This window comes from Sus scrofa, chromosome 4 (genome assembly GCF_054392235.1).
Source record: "Sus scrofa isolate SSC_HxYL_T2T_F1_AM1 chromosome 4, Sscrofa_HxYL_maternal_Yorkshire_Landrace_v2.0, whole genome shotgun sequence".
Lineage (NCBI taxonomy): Eukaryota > Metazoa > Chordata > Mammalia > Artiodactyla > Suidae > Sus > Sus scrofa.
In genome coordinates, this window is record NC_139386.1 from 25891099 (window position 1) to 25910602 (window position 19504).

General features: G+C 33.5%; 1 protein-coding gene across 5 annotated transcripts in view; it reads left to right on the top strand.

Moving 5' to 3' along the window:
* The window catches only part of CSMD3 (CUB and Sushi multiple domains 3), a 1221352-nt gene that overhangs the window by 1150903 nt on the left and 50945 nt on the right, over positions 1–19504 (top strand). For all 5 annotated transcript variants that reach the window (XM_021090582.2, XM_021090584.2, XM_021090585.2 and 2 more), the window contains 4 exons: positions 468–641; positions 3372–3554; positions 6999–7175; positions 18758–18937. In XM_021090582.2, coding sequence (XP_020946241.2) covers positions 468–641; positions 3372–3554; positions 6999–7175; positions 18758–18937 — 714 coding nt within the window. The remainder of the gene's footprint in view (positions 1–467; positions 642–3371; positions 3555–6998; positions 7176–18757; positions 18938–19504) is intronic.

Consider the following 19504-nt stretch of genomic DNA (forward strand, 5'->3'; position numbering starts at 1 on the left):
ATCTTCATTCTTCCCTTTCCCTTACCCTTAAAGTTTTCCCTTTTAATTTCTGTATGGGCTCATTTTGAATTCTATATGACATCCTATGTCCTTAATTAGCCAATCCACATGACCCTTCTCCCTAACTTGCACATCCTTGTCCAGACACATGTACTTCAAAGCCATGCATATATGCAAATTAATCACCACCCCCACAATGCAACCTTAAACTGACTCAATCATTTAAGTTTACTTAAAATGTTCCTGTCAAACTCATGCTCAGACTGAGAAGACTAACAGAATAACTCCTACAACTTGAACTTGTACTTCATTGTTTTAAAAGCCAGCTTTCACATAAATGTTCGATTTCTGGAGGTTATTTGTATTAGACCAGGTAATTTGCTTCTGATTTATTTCATAAAATGTTGGTGCAGGTTGTTCGATAGGAGATATAAAAAAATTTTATATTCAATAATTATGTATTGTAGTGATTGACTGCGGACACCCTGGCGTTCCTCCTAATGCAGTCCTGTCTGGTGAGAAGTATACCTTTGGGTCCACTGTTCACTATTCCTGCACAGGAAAGCGTACCCTTCTAGGCCAGTCATCAAGGACTTGCCAATTAAATGGCCATTGGAGTGGATCACAACCTCATTGTTCAGGTACCACTTGGAAAATTCAACAATATGCATTGGAAATTACATTTTGATGATGATGATGATGATGAATATGTACACAAAACAATCTAAAGAGATACCATAATTTCTTTACAATCTAAAAAGATACAGCTTTCTCATGAGAAAAGCTGTAACATTGTAGATTTATTGGAATTCTTCTTAAGGTAATGAATTTAGAACAAATTAATGCTGATCTTGTTGGTAACTTACAGGTATATATTTTGAACTGTGTTTAGCTAATGTAAGTGCTTACAAGATGCCACTACGTGTGAAGTGAGTGCTTTTATTCACTACGGTAGTGAACCACTCAAGCTCCAATAAGTGGTCATGGGCTTGGATTTACTATATGATATGCATGTGCTTGGTGGGTCATTATGTATTGTCATGTAGGTATAGACTTACCAGTAGTGTGAATACGTAGGCCCCCACTATCAGGCTTTATACCAAAATGAATAAAGATTCAAGAAATAACAAAAAATGAAAGCATCATCATACCAACGCTCATAGCAATAACAGCACTACTAAACCTCTATTTTTATATACGACTAGCCTACTCCTCCTCACTAACCATATTCCCATCCACCAATAACATAAAAATAAAATGACAATTTGAGCACACAAAACAAATAAAATTACTCCCTACAATAATTGTACTATCAGTTGTACTAGCTATTCCATTTTAGAAGAATAAAATATAATTTTTCCCAGAAGGTAATGTTATATCAGTGATTTCCTTTTAGAGTTCAGTTCTTATAAGCAATTGATTATTTTAGCTTTGAACTGAACTTTGTAAGTAACTGATTACTTAACAATATAAATTTAAAATAAACCCTAAATGTTTTAAACTGAACTAAGCCAACAAGTTTCATGAAAGATATTTATCTATATTAATGTTATTTGATATTAATAAGCAATAATAACTCCTGAGTCTCTATAACCCCAAAATTTTTTTTGGAGTAAGTAAATACTGTCTATTTGTAATTAATAATTTGTTCACAGAGTACTTGATAAATCTTTTCTGAGCTGTTTAAGGTACTGTTTTCTTTCAAAAATTGTATGTCAGTTTTAGATATCCCCCTACTTGATACTATTTATTTTACCTAATGCCAAATTTTGGTGCTTATTTTTCTGCCTGTTTTTTTTTTATTATTATTTGTATGGTTGTCCATTATCTTTATATTCTCTCTCTGGAGATTTACTGATAATTTATTAGGAGTTGTTTCACATTGCTTTTCCTTTAGAGGCAAAGGTTGTGAAATGGTTACTTAGTTTCAGATTCTCCTTGTGGTTTTTGTTACACCCTATGAAGTAACTGCCTGGGACTTTAAATTTAACCTATGGATCTTGAAAACTATGACAGTTAATTAACTCAGATAACTCAACGTAATACATGCAAACGTACAAGCACAATCTCTCTCTCTCTTACCATTTATTAGGAAACTACTACTGAATAGTAAAAAAAAATGTGTTCACATATATTTAAAAGTGAAATAGTGACCTTAAATTTTTATTTGTTTCCTCATATTATCACACAAAAATGAGGAAGGATAAAGAAGAATTCTACATAAACTGGACATGTCCGAAAAGGCATCAAGATAAACAGAAAAACTTTTTAATCCTTTTGTATTCAACTTTCTCTTTTTCTGTCTCCCTTTCTGTGTCTCCCTGTTTATTTCTTTGTGTGTGTGTCTTTCTGTCTTTGTCTCTCTTAATGTATACTAATACTGTGATGACTTTAATTGGAATTATTTAAGAAAGTATAAAATGACTGAGTAAACCCTTAACACTATAATTAAAAAGAGAAAAATCTAGTCATTAACAAAATCCTTATTAAGAACTTAAGTCAGAGTTTCTAGTCTCTGTTTATAGTTTATTTTTATATTTTCATGTATGAGAAGTATGCAGTTCATTCATCTTTGGTTAGTGATCATTAGTTTAGAGCAGAAATACTCTATTTTGCCATTTAAATTTTCCAGTACATCACAAAATTCTTATTTATCAGAAACTGACTTTAATTCAGAGAAGGAAAGTTGAGAATTACCAAATCCGTGTTTTAAATTTTAATTGTATAAATTATTAATTTATATTAATTAATTATTAATTGTTATTTGAGCCCAAAGTACTGTCAATTATAGATTTTCCATTAGCTTGCTTAAGAACTAGATTCTAGAAATACTAATGAAATGTTTTTAACTTACTGAATGTCTCAAATATCACTGATATGGAAAATAACACCATAATCTGCAATTATTTTTTTTTCCTTTAGGCCTTTTCTTGTGACTAGAGTCAGATGGGAAATATGAATTACTCCTTTACCCAGTTAGATTATCATGTTAAAAAAGAAAGCAATATGCAGGGAGTTCCTGTTGTGGCTCAGCTCTTTGGGAACCCAAATGGTATCCCTGAGGATAGGGGTTTGATCCCTGGCCTTGCTCGGTGGGTTAAGGATCCAGCATTGCCGCAGACTGTGATGTAGGTCATAGATGTGGCTTGGATCTGGCATTCCAGTGGCTGTGGGGTAGGATGATAGCCGCAACTCTGATTCGAACCCTAGCCCGGAACTTCCATATGCTTCAGGTGCAGCCATAAAAAAACAAAACAAAGACAACAAAAAAATTCACAGAAACAAATGTTTGCAAGAATGCTGGACTAAACATGAACTTACTTAATAAATGTTTATTTAAATAAGTTAACTTGAACTGCACTGAATTGCAGGTGATGCTACTGGTACATGTGGGGATCCAGGTACTCCTGGTCACGGTTCTAGACAGGAAAGCGATTTTAGAACCAAAAGTTCTGTACGTTTTGCCTGTGATACTGGTTATATCCTTCATGGCTCAGAAGAAAGAACATGTTTAGCAAATGGCAGTTGGACTGGAAGGCAGCCAGAATGCAAAGGTAATCTCAAATAGAAACTAATAATATTGAGAACACCGAAATTTAATGTATATCAAATGCAATTGGGTACTGCTTGTGAAATGACTCCTATCACTTCTCTTTGTCCTCAATCATGGAATGAAAGCAGTATTATTCTAGTTTTACACTGTCCTAAAGAGATATATGATAGGTAATAATTATTAAATTATTAAAAAATATCTCTCAGGAGTCATATATACAAATATGTCCACGGATCACAGCAGATCGCTGGATTGGAGAAGTTAAAAATATTTGGAGTTCTTGCTGTGGTGCAGAGCATTAAGGATCCAGTGTTGTTTCTGTGGTTGGCACAAGTTTGATCCCTGGCCTGGCACAGTGAGTTGGGTTCCCACATTGTCGGAGCTGTGACACAGGTCACAGCTTCAGCTCAGATTTGATCCCTGGCCCGGGAGCTTCCAAATGCCACTGAGTGTGGCCATAAAAAATAAAAGTGATTTTTTTCCCCTTTGTTATAGTACTCTGTATTATTGACACCATAAGGAAAAAATTAGACTGTTCTTACATCAGCAATGCCTCAGGGACTTAGTTTTCAATTCATAGAAATGGAAAACTATAGAAAGGTGCCTAAGTATAAATGATATTTTTATTTATAGATATTTCTAGCAAGTAGAATTCTTAAAATTTGGAGTATTTAAGCAAAATTATTAATTGTTCTGACTCAGAGTTAACCTAATTAAATCTTTACAAAATTGGGTAGAAAATGAAATGTCACCCCAAAATTATCCTTATTATTTAAATTGTTTTTTAGAGATTATTTTAGTGAAAAAACTAGACTTGTAAAGGTATTTATGAAACTTAGTGTTATATCACATGTATCAGTTTTATAAATAGGAAGCCATTCTCAATAAAACAATTCTTAACAGTTTTTTATTGTATTTCAGAAAGTCTTTGTTATGTTTAAAATTAGTATCCATATTCTAGGAAAGATAGTTTTCTTTTTTAACTGGACTAAATTTAATATTAATTGAGAAAATGGCAACTCAGTTTTGTATTACAGGTAAAGGAGTTGAGGAACAAACTTGTTGAGCAAAAGACAGTAAGACTAAATTATTCACTTTATTTCTCAAACTTATTCTCCAAAGGCAAAATCTTTATAATGAGGTTCTACATTATGTGGGTGATATCTAAGCCAGCCCTTTGTTTAGCTGAACTGTAAAATATTTTTTAGATAAAATGTAACCTGATACTGACCTTGTTTGTTTACCGTACACACTACAGATAAAACAGAACTAAGGGTTTTACCAAATGTAACAGAATTAATATTTTTCTCATAATATCGAGCTTATTCAAATCACTTAAAAAACAGATTCTAGTAAATGAATGGAAAGAGAAAATGAACAGATAATAAAGAGGAGCAAAAAATAACTATAAACTGTAGAAGAAATTCTACATAACTACTAATCAGAAAATTATAACTAAATATCCAACAGTCATTTTCACCTATGAAACTGTAGTGTAGTTAGCTACAAAATTAGAACTTTAAAATATTTCTAAAAGATTTTTATTATAATATCTAGATTAATTTGGTAAAACTCATGTATATGTATAGAATATATATAGCTTTGATTTATTAACTCAGTTTTGAGGATTTTTTTTTCCCTAAAGAAAATAAAAATATTAAGGAAAACGCACAATCATAAAAAATGCATTATTTGCCTTTCAAGTTAATTATAACTGACAAAGGTAGGAACCGATCTGACAACATTAGGAAAAATAAGATATAACTGTAAATTTACATAACATAATAATGTATTATCAGTATAAATATTAGAATAAAGACCATGAAGCAATATGACAAAACATAAATCATATAAACTTAGTTAAAAAGAACTATTCAGAATTATGCACTCTATTAAAATTATGGGAAATAATATTCACTTGCGAGAAGGAATAAAAGTCATATACTAAAAATGTTAGTAGAATGGAGTAGTATACTTTAAGTATTTTTAATCTCTTTATTCCAAATGTTTTGTAATGTTATATTGCTTTAGCAATTGACAATAAAATATAAAATCTTTCATAGAATTTGCTTGATAAAACTCATGTGAAAATTAAAATGTCAAAAGAATGTGCTAAAATAATGTAATAGAAAATACAAATTTAAGAGTGTAGCATTTTTTGATAGACAGGGTTTTTAAATTGATGGTACATGATGTTGGAGAGGATGTATGAAAATAAGCAAATTTTCACACTATTGATACAAGTAGTATTGTTCTAATATCTTAGGTAACATTTAAAAATATTTTTATAAATTAAAATTATCCAGAAATTCCACTTTCAGAAATTTATGTTAAAAGATAGGACTAACGTACATAGTTGTACATGCAAGCTATAATATATTGTAATCAAAATGATAAAGAAGCTAAACTAAATGTTGTGTTGTTTAACAGGAGATTAGTTAGGTAGATTATGAATATACATATAATTGAAAAGTATCCAGTCAGTAACCTTTAAGAAAGAAAGATGCCCTGTTTTTAATGTGTAAAATGTCTAAGTTTCCTGTCTACACACACATACACCCAAACATATAGCACCACCACAAAGGTTAGACAAAATTAAGTATTTAAGATGCAGCAAGGGATTTATGTGGAACTTTCTGAAACTGTAGTTACATTTCAGACAGGTAGCCTTAAATTTTGAAAAATATTCAATGACTTCTTTTATTACAACAAAATTAGGTATTGCATTTGACATAGGCTTACTTTTAAGATATTTATAAAATTCACTTATGCAGTTGATGGCAAATAGTTAAACAAAATATGGAATTATCATATAAGACATTTATGTTTGTGACTATTTAGGATATGTTGAAAACTTAATGAAAACCATTCCTAGAATTTAGTTGCTTTGTTTTTACTCAGTTTATTTTTTTGTACACTTTGGTACAGAAATAGGGATTATAAAGATTTAATCCAAATCAATTTTATACTTATATAAATAAACACATAAATCGGTGCTTATTATATTTACATTGTATATTTTATATCTATTGTCTTACAAGTATAATTATATTAAATATTTGTTTCTTCTCATTACATATCTTCCAATTTTAGCAACTTCCAATGAGTTGCTTTTAAGCAGAGACGCATAAAATCCTTCTTTGAAAGATTTTGTAGTACCTGAAGAAAATATTCTTAAAAAAATTACCGTGCATTATTTTTACCAAAACAAGTAACAAAATCTTAAAAAATAGCTTCTATATAATTGGTCTCCCAATAAATAAACTAATAATATCAATATAAGTTTATCTTGAATTTTGACTCCTTGTAAAAGAGAATTCACTTATTTTACAGATTTTATAGCTCATTTGGATAATTTAAAACAATCATTTATTCCTTAACTTTTTTTGAGAATATTCACAAATGCACTAATTTTATATACACTTTTAACCATTTTGTTTTATAGCTATTCAGTGTGGTAATCCAGGGACAACAGCTAATGGAAAGGTCTTTCGGATTGATGGCACAACATTTTCTAGTTCAGTCATCTATTCCTGCATAGAAGGATATATCCTTTCTGGACCTTCAGTTAGGCAGTGCACAGCCAATGGAACATGGTCTGGAACTTTGCCTAACTGTACAAGTAAGTTTATTCTCAATGTTTTGAAATATCACTAGCCACATGAAAAATACCAGTATATAAACATCATGTATGTGTGTCTTTTGTAATTAGTCAACCATGCATGGTTTTGAATATTTATGTCGTCTTTGACATTAAAAAATGATAGTAGTATTATGGTTCAAGTGTACACTAGTGAGTTTAAGAATCACTTGGCTTACTAAGGTATTACATTGGCAAAGAAAACAGGGATCACAGAAAATCAGTACTATTAAATGTAATTTTACAGTATTTTAAGAATAGAGATGAATTATTCGGTATAATAAAAATTAAAAATACAGGAGTTCCCATCGTGGCTCAGTGGTTAACAAATCCGTCTAGGAACCATGAGGTTGTGGGTTCAATCCCTGGCTTTGCTCAGTGGGTTAAAGATCCAGCGTTGCCGTGAGCTGTGGTGTAGGTCACAGATGCGGCTCAGATCCCGCATTGCTGTGGCTCTGGCATAGGCCAGTGGCTACAGCTCCAATTCGACCCCTAGCCTGGGAACCTCCATATGCCGTGGGAGCGGCCCAAGAAATAGAAAAAGGACAAAAAAAAAAAAAATTAAAAATACAAAGAATGCAGTTTTGCCAATCTAGCACATATGTTTTTTTAAAAAGCAGACTGATTATTTCTGGGTTCTTGCTCTATTGTAGGAAGTCCTGGTAGCTGAATTTTCCCTTTTGAGATGTTAGAAAAAGTATGTCATTTTAGAGATTCAGCATCATAATGAAGTTACCTAATTGATGGTTTTTTAAAATGTATTTAAATGTCCTGTGTATAAATGGATGCCTGTATATGGAAAAAAATATAATTTATTTAACCAACAATAATCTATCCATTTTAAAAGCACAGTTGCTGTAGTTCCAGTTATGGTTCAGCAGGTTAATAACCCGACACTGTCCCTGAGGATGCAGGTTCAAACCCTGGTCTAAGTCAGTGGGTTAAGTATCTGTCATTGCTGTAAGCTGTAGCATAGATTACAGATGTGGCTCAGATCAGGCATTGCCATGGCATAGGCCAGCAGCTGCAGCTCCAATTTGACCTCTAGACCAGAACTTGTGGATGTAAAAAGAAAAATATTAAAAAATAAAATAGTCATGGTTGCTTATTTTCATTAATAAGAACTACAATGACATCATGTAAATCATGACATTTTTTAGAAAGAGCTATTTTAAGATATGTTCAGATATTTTAGGAATCATGAGAAGTCACTGAAGCCTCTGTGGTGAAACAGGCTCTCAGGAGACTAATGCAAGTGCCTTGTGTATTGCAATTTGGACATATTATTCTTTGCTATGGGGCCATTTTGTGAATATCAAAGTAAATGGTCTTAAGTAAAATTTATAAATGAAGACCATGTTGCCTCCTGGGCCCCAAAAGGTATTGAGCTTCTTTTAATATTGTGAGGCCAAGAAGGTCAGCAGTTCTTAACAGAGTCAGTGGTAGAGCAGCCCTTGGCTGACCTAGTAATTCCCAGAAATTTACGAAGAACACAGGCATTGTACTATGTGTGAGCCAATGATCCAGCCTCTCCTTTTTTCCTGAATGAATGGGCTGAAATGAATCTACTCAGAGGAGGATGCTATTGAAGTAATACTATGTCATATTTGTGATACTGGAGAAAGCTGGTTATAGTTAACATCTTGCCTGCAAACATTGTGTGTGTTGACAGGGTTGTTGACATACCCCATGTGTGTTGTGCTTCTTCAAAAGTGAGGGCAGACTATGGCTGGAAGGTTGTGGAAGTAATAGAACACATCAGCCAAATCTTTAATAGAAAAATATTTTCCAGTTGTTGATTTGAGTCAGTTACAAGTAATATTCCTGACCCTGTGTTAGCACCAGATACTGTTATATCTAAACTTTTGGGTAGTTCTTTGTTCCACCCTGGGCAGTTTTCTCATGGCTGAATCAGTAACCTGCCGAATCAGCAACCTGTTCCCCTCTAGGTCTCCAGAGAGCGCTTTCTGTGAGTGTCCTCTCTTGACCTCTCACAGACTGTCTACTTTGTTCTTTCCTGTCTGATCTATCTTTTCAACTCACAGAGTCTGCTGGGCTGTGCACATGGAACTCTTCTCCATGCCACAGCCTGGAAATTCTCTTTAGGCAGTAAGACGTGGCAATCATAGGACCCACCTCATTTGTTTCCTGTCACTAAGAATCATTGTACTTCATTGTCTGCCTGATGACACCTGTTTTTTTTTTGGGGGGGGGGGTGTTGTTTCAAATGGAGAATAAGTTCTTCTCTATTTCTCAATCTTAAAGGAAAGAAGTCCTCCTACCTTGAAGTGTCTCATTTTTGTAATAAGGAACAATCTAACAGTTAAGAAATATGCTTTCCTGTTTCCATACTACACCACCCAATCTGAGCCTTTAAAACTCTTCCTCAATGCATTTTAAGTATTAGCTCAAATGACATGTTTGACAAAAGCCTCCTCAGGATACTTCATTCTCATATCCCTTTTGCTTAAAATTGTTATCTTTATAATGTATAAGTATTTTATGGCAATTCCTTATACTACTAATCTGTAAATTTTATAGGACAGTAGCAACCAGGGCTGTTTATCTCATTGACCCTCTAGAATGGAGCACAGCACCTGATCCTGACTGAGTATAAATTTGTTGACTGACTCAAATATCTCTCTGAATTTTATTTTTGCTCTTAGAATATATGACTTTCCAATCCATTCCATTTTCAAATACTTGCAGAAGGGGTTTGTATTTTATAGACAACATAACACATAGTTTCTGGCATATAGTATATTTTTAATATAGAATTATGAGAAAGATTGAAATAATGAATATATTTAGAGTAAAGGAAATCTGCTAACATATTTTTTCACAGTGACAGTTTCACTTATTCATGGATAAATACATAAATCTTTTATTAAAGGTGTTTTCCAATTTTAGTGAAATAAAGATAAACATATCCTAAGTCTTGAGATTGAAAATTCCATCAATTGTTTTACTGAATTGTCTTTATTTTTCCTTAGGAGTTTTTAATCAAGTTAAAAAATACTCAGTTCAAGACAGACTGGTAGCAAATAACGTATCAAAAATATTAAAGAAAGGCTCTTTTTTATGTCAATTCTTCAAGGAGAAATATTTGTTGAATAAAATATTTTCAAGCATTAGCTTTTAAATGCTGAAGCTAAAAGCAGAATTTTAACAGTTGACTTATTTCATAGGCAAAAAAGTGCTAACACCTCATTAGCAACCCAAACCAAAAGCAAAAATAAAAATATCCTCCAAAATGGAATTCAATGAGAAGTTTCAATGGAGATTAAAACAGATCAAACTTCTGTAATTAAAGAATCTAGCATACTGAAAGTTTTTATATGTGGTCATCAGTTAATTGGAACCAACATTTTTGAGTCCTTCTCATTAATTTTCAGTGGAAGTTAATTTAAGCATATGCTTATAGAATCATAATTTTGGAGCAGGAAGAAATTGTGTCCTAGACTCACATGCGTAAGTCAGACAAACTGAGGCACCAAATCATTTAACTGACTTACTGACTACCAACAGAGCTCTCTATTAAACAGTGGTTTCTATCATATCAATGGATGAAATTTCCCATTCAATGAATTTATTTATTTCTTACACATACCAGAAATGTTAAATTCAAATAAAACATTTTAATAAATTTAGATTTTATATAATTGCCTTTTGTAGGCACTATTTTTCTAGTGTTTACATTCAAGGACCTAAATTTGAATTAATTAAGTTAGGTATGAAAAAGTACTTAACTAAATTTCCAAACCAAATTTTTGATTTCAATTTGAAAAACCCACATAAACAAAAGAAAACTTTTCTTTTCATTCAAAGTGTTACTGTTTCTATTCATAAAGGAGAATATTTGCCACTGCACATTTACCATTTGTTAGCATTGGTGTTAAGTGCTTTACCTACTTTCTCTCACATTTCTTGTAACAAATTTATAAAGTGTATACTGTTATCTTTTCAATCTCATATCTGAAGAAATCATAACTTACAGAGAAAAATATAACTTTCTTTCCTGCTGTAACATAGCCAATAAATGTAGGATCTAAGATTTAAACCCAGACCAAGTCTGTTTGACTCAGAAGGTAATGTTCTCAAGTACGCTTCATTTTCTCCATTTGTATTTTTCTTCCTTTTAATTTTCTTGCTTTATTTCCTATTTTCTCTAAATGATAAAATATGTTTGATGTGATATAAATATATGGCATTTCTTTAAGGCCTATGAAAATGTCTTGCTAGTTTATAACTTATTCTTCTCTTGCTTTTCCAGTTTCTCTGCATTTCCAATTTGATTTCTGCAAAGTTACATCAGTTTTTAATGAGCTGACCCCTTGTAAAATATGGTTTTGCTCAACAATACGTTTCCACTTAAAATTGAAATTTTCTCTTATCAATAATTTTTTGTTTATCTCAAGATGAGTATTCAGGACATTAGTACAAATAGTGTCAATAATATATTTTCAAATCTTGCAAGAGATTAAATATTTTGCTGTGATGAGTTGAAAGTAATAAATCAGAGTACTCTTAAATCGCCTATGTAATAACTGAAGAGGGGGATCTGCTAGATTTAGGACAATATCAATTGAAAGAGAAAATTGGGAGTTCCCGCTGTGGCACAGCAGAAACAAATCTGACTAGCATCCATGAGGATGCAGTTTTGATCCCTGGCCTTGCTCATTGGCTAAGAATCCAGCATGGCCATGAGCTCTGATATAGGTGACAGATGCGAGGTGGATCTGATGTTGCTGTAGCTGTGGTTTAGGCCAGCAGCTACAGCTCTGACTAGATTCTTAGTCTGGGAACTTCCATATGCTGCTAGTGTGGCCCTAAAAAAAAACAAAACAAAACAAAAAAAAAAAAAAACAAGATTGATCATATACATGTTTAAATATAGGATGATTTGACTAGGAAAGAATAGAAATAAGCCCTTGAAAATTAGTAAAAGCCTTGAGACATCATTGAATAGATCATCCATTTATAGCAGTTAGAGGAGAGTAAAAATTAAATGTTTGGGTTTTTTCTACTTTTTGAAATAAAAATTTGATCACTTTAAGTGTCCCCCCACATACATCTGTTTTTTACTATGTTATTTCATTTTTTTATTTATAATAGTAGTATATATTTATCTCAAATGCAGTTTCAACGAAAGAGAGAACCATGGGTATAAGAGAATTGGATGACTTATAGATTCAGTTAATAAAAAAAAAAAATTTGCAAAGAATCTACTGTAATTGAGCAATTTGGCATGTACTGAGAAGAAGTAGTTCAGTATGTGCTGGAGGCCAGCTCCAACAACCAGGTCCAGCAGCCAGGGTGTATACATCCCGATAGGAGATGGACAGTGTTGGCAAAAGAACGGAGACAGCCTCTTTGTCCCTTCTTTCAGAGCGCTGGATTGCTCAAACTTTATTGGCATAAGTGGTTAATTATATAGACAGTTTTTCACTACAGATTACATCATAGTGTTAAAGGTACATTGGTTAATTTTAGGCTTTGTTTTTTGATCACATGGTACAGTAGCAATATGTCATGTTTTAAAATCTTCAGTTTAACTAAATTTAGAGAGTACAATTCAAGGACAAACAGGCACAGCATATCATGTGGGAAAGAGGAGACCCAGTACAAACCATCTCATGGCCAGCCAATTCCCACAAGCTGAAGAAGTTACAGACACAAAAAATTTTGTCTTCAGACTAGTGTCTATCTTCAAAGTGTCCTTGGCAGGGAAACAGTATGAGAAAATACAAATCAACTTAGCCAGTTGCCACTAAAAGTTTCTAAAATCAAGGACAAAACTCACAGCTGGGTTTCTTTTGATCAAGAATAATATATGTCTAACTTCTATGGACTTCATTAAAATCCTAACTCTAAAGTTTACTGTATAACTGGCTAGTAGATAAACACTATGTTTTTAATTAAGTCGGATTTCAATAGGGGAAAGTCCTACAGGATGAAATTCTTCTTATATTATTATTGTAATTTTGTTAAGTCACAAATCACCACAGGAAAATAAGAATGGGAAATAAGAATAATAAGCAAATAATCAGGAAAGACTGAGGAAAACTGAATAACAAACAAAACAACAGGAAAGACTAGGTGAACTGAGAAACAATCCATGTTCTCCAGCGCAAACATGGAAATTGTTTTCCCAGGAAAGCCCCAATTCTTCCCCATAAACATCAAAATGAGAGCTGTATAACCTGAGGCCTGCCCTCAGCTTGTACCGTTCAGGCAGGCTTTTATCCTGTCCAGAGACCCTGTCGGCATGTACCATTCAGGTGAGCTCCCTTCCTTGGTTAGGAACCTGCCTTCAGGTTTTTCTGCCTCAGGCAAGGTCCTTTTTTTCTGATTAGGAGCCTGCCCTTGGTTTTGCACCATTCAGGCAAGCTCCCTTCCTTGGCTCCTTGTATTTTCTCGGCTCCCCACAAGTAAGGTCACACTCTGTTCTCTAGTATTTTAAGGCAGTGAAATATTTTGGCATTTCAAGCATTTTTGCCCTTTGAGAATTTCCCCCCAGGATGATTTGCAAATGTGGCTTTTATTTGCTTGATTGCCCAGCAGCAAAACATACACACACAAACACATGCACTCCGTTTCTTGTTTAAAAACCTCTGTCCAATCACACATATAGATGTATCAGCTGTGATTTGCTTTGTCCATTGTCATGATTTTAGGAAATGTTTTTGGAACAAACAATTTAATAATGGTAACATCCCTATTTTCCCCTTCACATCTAGCCTTATTATAGATATTGGTGAAAGATAATGTTTACCACATAAATTCTAATTGCTAATATTCATCAACTTCAGGTTACAGATGAGTTTAGAAATTACACATTTAATTAATCTTAGACTAAGAGTATGGCTCAAAAGCAGGAACTCCTCCCTCTTTTCTACACCTGTCTTTCTGCATCTCTGGACGGTTCCTCATCAAAACCACTGCCAGTGCTAGAGTGTGAAGTTACCCCAAAATAACTAGTTTTCTCATGGGGGAGTAAGAAAATATCTTGAGATCAAGATCATGCATCCAAATATCATGAACACTTTGGCAGAGGAGTTATAAATGTTAAGGAACATCCATGGAACTAAACCAGTCTGGAAGGAAAAGATATTTGCCACAATACCAGGAAGGTTGTAAACAGTGCCCTGATTTTTTAAAATTTGGTGAAATTTTTTTTTGTACTGTTCAGACTGAGAGAGACAAATCTAAAATCTAAGAACAAGTAAATACTCATTAAAAACACATTTTTAAAATACAAAACTGCTTCCATATTAATTGTATGTAATCTTTACTTTTCACAAGGTGTAATAGGCAGAGCCAACTTTGGTACTCAGAGTACATAGATTTTGGGAAGAAGATACAATCTGTGCCAGGAGAGGGCTTGTCAAGTAAGGAGTAGCTGTCAGGTCTAAAAAATAAATCTATTTTATTTATGTCTTGGATTATTTTTTTAACCTCCTAGCACTTCTGCTTCAACAATGATGTGTCCTTCATCTGGCAAGTTTTGTCATTTGGGCCATGGACAACATACTTAATCATAGCCACTGATAAATGAAACTAAGGCTTTTTATTCTAGATAACCAGCACAGAAATGTTCCTTACCCAATCTTGTGTACCAGTCTGAGAATTCTCACAGATTTCTTTTTTGTGCAAGATAGATCAGGGAGATAGGCTAGTCTCACATAAGAGAAAGCTGGGGGCTATCCCAGAGTGAAACTGGGGTAAGAGGAGCTAAAATTATATGTAAGTCTTCTCAAGGAGAGAGAGTTATCCTTCAGTTCAGTGGTTCTCAAACACAGGTGATTTTGCTCCCCAGAGGATGCATGGCAATCTCTGGAGGTATATTTGTCTGTCACAGTACAGGCGAGTGGAGTGTGCTACTGGTATCTAACAGGTAGAGATCAAAGTTAAACATCCCCCATGCATAAAGCAGCCAAGAATTAATTGGTCCCAAATGTCAGTAGTGCCAGGGTTAAAGTTAAGAAAACTTAGATATAAAAAGGAAACTAACTTTTGCACTGGGAGATTGCATAGAATCAAAAGTGATACCAGGAAAATGGTTTAACCACCTTTCTGGAACTTCATTCTGCTACAGTGGAACTCTGTTCTGGGCTTGAAACCCAGCAAAGCATGTGTGTCCTAATGCCGAAGCAAGAATGTCCATTTCTGCATTGTGTCCAATAGGAAAACAGTAGAATAAATCAAATATCAGTCACAGAGGTTTGGTTACATGAATCATATTGCATGTATATCCATATAAGGGAATATCATATCATTAAAAACAAGCTACATGGAACAATTTGTATTAATATGTAAAAATGTTCATTAGATATTGAGAAAAATGAATTCTGTTATAGAAGTGTGGGTAATTTTATTTCAAAATGTCTATTTGTAATGCTCATTTAAGAAGTGAAAAGAGAAAGTAGTTTTGAAGTGGCACAGATTTGACTAGAATTATCACAATTACATCTCATATTTAGTATAGATATTATATATTTTACTTTTATCATAAATTATGCCAACTGGGCATCAATTACATGATAGAGGCTAATGATAAAAGCACCCACAAAACCAAATTCTCATTTTTCAAATAACATGTTTTGGAGAATGTGTGCTATTTAATCATTCCTTAATTATTCACTCATTTATTCTTTAAAAAATTTGCTTAAATCTCTTATGATGAGTCATACACTAGACTAGGCTCGGAGAATACAGTAGTATAGAAAGAGAAAAAAACTGTCTTCATGGAGTTTATTGGGATGTGTGTGTCTCTGTGTGTGTGTGCACACGCACATGTGCTTGCACACTTGTCCTATGTGCATAGGGATTCCGGTGACCTTAGAAAAGATTTTCTTGCATTAAACCCTGTTAGCGAATAACCACCTGTTGTTATGCACTTAGAATTATAGGGTAAAGCTGTAAAGAGCTACGACTCAGGTTTTGCCTAGACAAACCAAAAGCCTCTATTTTGTTGCTGAAAACAAGCTAGGGGTGAATGAATTGACTCGTGCAGCAGGTGCTATTTACAAAGATTGTTACTATTGAAAATGCCCTTTTACTGGCCTTTGCTTCATTAGGAAGCCTCCAAACAAATCCTTCTGAAGTCATTATCAGGCATTTCATTCATGATACTGCCAAGACATGCAGAACTTTTCCTCGGTGCCTCCCTCAATTAAACCCTCTGTCCTCGCTTTCTATGGCTACATCTCATCTCAGGTGCCTCATAAATGGATTAACTGTTCTTTGTCGCCAGAATTCTAATTCAATCTGTAAAATGCTGCCCCAAAAAACAACAAAAATTTGTAGATTCTCTCTTTAATTTTCCTTATTCTTAATTTTAGTCTAGATTAAAAATATAAAAATTACAAAGTAAAATAAAATAAATTGAAGGCTTAAACTCATTTTTATATGATTACAAATTTTAAAAATGCAAAAAGAAATGACATGTTGGTAAATGTGAGATTTTATTTCTTATCCAACTCAGTTGTATAATTTAAAAAATATTTTCCTCATCAATAATTAAAAGAACAAAAATCATGCTATATACAGAACTCTTATTAGGAGTCAGATGGAAACAAGCAAAGGGTGTTATCTCAGCAAACTCTTGAGCACTGTGAGGATTAGCAGGTGGAGTATTGTGAATATCGTTCTTTTATTTAAATGCTGTTATTCATGGCCTTCAAGTTTATGCTCAAGAGATTATAATAATATATCAGAAATCTTGACTTTCATAATTTTAATGGTAAATTAATAAAAATGTAATTTCATTGCCGTTAAGGACTTCCATGTGTTACTCTGCTTTTAATCTTTAACCCTAGACTTCCCCAATACTGGGAACTATTAATTAAAAATAAAAATGAGACAATATAACCTAGATTCATCTGTTAAAATTATGTATCCTTTTATTAAAAAAAAAGATTCCAAGGCAAAAAAAGAAAAAGTTGGGTATGCCATGTTTTTTCCTCCAGAAAAGGAAAAGTATAACCTTCTGTATTTTCCTTTTTCTCTTAGCTGCCAGAAAGCATTTAGTCAATCATACTTAAGTCAAATTCCTTAAAACAACAAGTGCTTTTGTGGCTTACATATGACCTTTGTTATGCTTTGTTCTTACGTGCTATGTTTAGACTTAATTCTGTTTTCTATGCTGTCTTCAGTCTTTTTGGAAAGTTTTTGTGTGACATCAACAATGAGAATAGTATATAATAGAATTTGGGCCTGGTTTATGTACTAATGCAATTGATAGAAACTTGTGCTCAAAGGGCTCCTGTGATTGGGGTTTAATGCTTTGTGATTTCTGTCTCAAAATTCTCAGTGATTTAATCTTTGAATTTTCATTTTGTAACTAAAGCCCACTGGGACAACGAGCATGTGCTAAGGGTTTTGAGGCTCTGCTCATGTGCAACCTGTCTCCCTACTGCTCTATAATTTTAAAATGGGTTATAGGCCTTTAGCTTACCACCACCTGGTGTGCCTGGCCCCGCCTGGCCTTCCCTGTTCCAACCTTGCTCCAAATCACTGATGCCTCTGCTCAGCTGGTTCATCCTGTCATCAGCAGAGGGAGGATCACATCTCAACCCCTTTGTGGGGACCTGGGTGCAAGCATGGATCGGGCTGGTTGGAGTTTTGTATTTTCATGGAGTCTTGAGGCAGAGCAGGGCAGCAGTTAACCCTATCCTAGACTGGCAATAATAACAAAGCATATTTGGCAAGCACTTGACAGTGACCTCGTACCCCCATGCCAGGAAGCAAGCATATTACAGAGTGGAGGCTGAAATTTCGGGGAGATTGTTCTTTCACTTGGGCTGGCAATAAGATGGTAGAAGTGGGAAATTGATTTCTCTGTGCCTAGCTGTGGCATTTTAATTTTTCACTAGACTGGGCCCACAATGTATGTATTACACCTTGTTGTTGGTAAATTCAAATTTTATAGCTTATTCAGTCTTTCATCTAGTCAATAAAAATTATTATTTTTTCACCTAGAATTGTTTTAATTAAAAGGTATTATAATATCCACTTGAGTGACACTCTGCAAAAAATATACTCTTACTCCAGCAAGTCTGATAGAGATTTCAGTAGCCATATATAGGGATATAGATTTCAAATATTATGTTAAAAAAATTTTTTTTTGGCCACATCCACAGCATGCAAGAGTTTGGCCCAGGGATCAAACCCATTGCCAGAGCAGTGACTCAAGCCACTGCAGTGATAACACCAAATCCTTAACCCACTGAGCCACTGGGGAACTCCACATGTTAGAAATCTTGATCCTATAGGATGGCTTCTCACATCAGAGTTGCCTACAACATAATAGCATGTTAACCTAGCCTTTTCAGTGTCTAAATGACAGTTTCTGAACCATATGGAAAGAATCTGTAATAACTAACTAATCATAAGCAGGAGTTGCCAGTATGTGGTTTCAATATGTTTATGTTTTATCATTAAAAATGAACATAGTAACTAATTTTCCCTACTTATGTACTAAGTATGCCGTATGCTTATTATTCCTCTCCATTAAATACATGCCACATTAACCATCTGCTCTTCTAATCCAATATTGATAGTAATCAGTTGTGGAGACCCAGGTATACCAGCCAATGGACTGAGATATGGAGATGATTATGTGGTTGGACAAAATGTTTCTTATATGTGCCAGCCAGGCTATACAATGGAATTGAATGGTTCGAGAATCAGGACTTGTACTACGAATGGCACATGGAGTGGAGTAATGCCAACTTGCAGAGGTATGACGAGTTCTTCAATATTTTAAGTGACAAACACTGCATATTTCCTTTATTAATATGCAGACTTAAAACAACCCTAAGTAGCATTTTTTGGTATTATTTTGCTTCATTTTCTTAGTACGACAAAATGAGTGCTGCAGTTTTTATTTTTAAACCATTTAGATAATGACATATAGAATTTTAAAATATTTTAACAAAAAGTTATATTTTATTGTAACTATAATTAACTATAATATAACCAAAATAACAAAAATATCAGTTCTATGATATGCAATGACAATCATTTATATTGATTGCTGAATATTTAAAATGAATTATAACCTTAATGCATTAGGACTTTAATTTGATGATCCACTTGGGTCAAGAATGGGGAGAAAGTTTTTCAAGGATGGGAGGAAATCTTTTTCTGTAATTTTAAAACAATCAGCCTTAATTGTAGAACTGTACTTTTTTTTTTTAAAAGAAGGACCTGTTTCTTTAAAGAATGTAATCTAGAAGTAATCTTTTAGTCAGTATAGGTATAGGTTTATACTTTATGCTATTTTTTCTCCATTGGAAATACTTTTT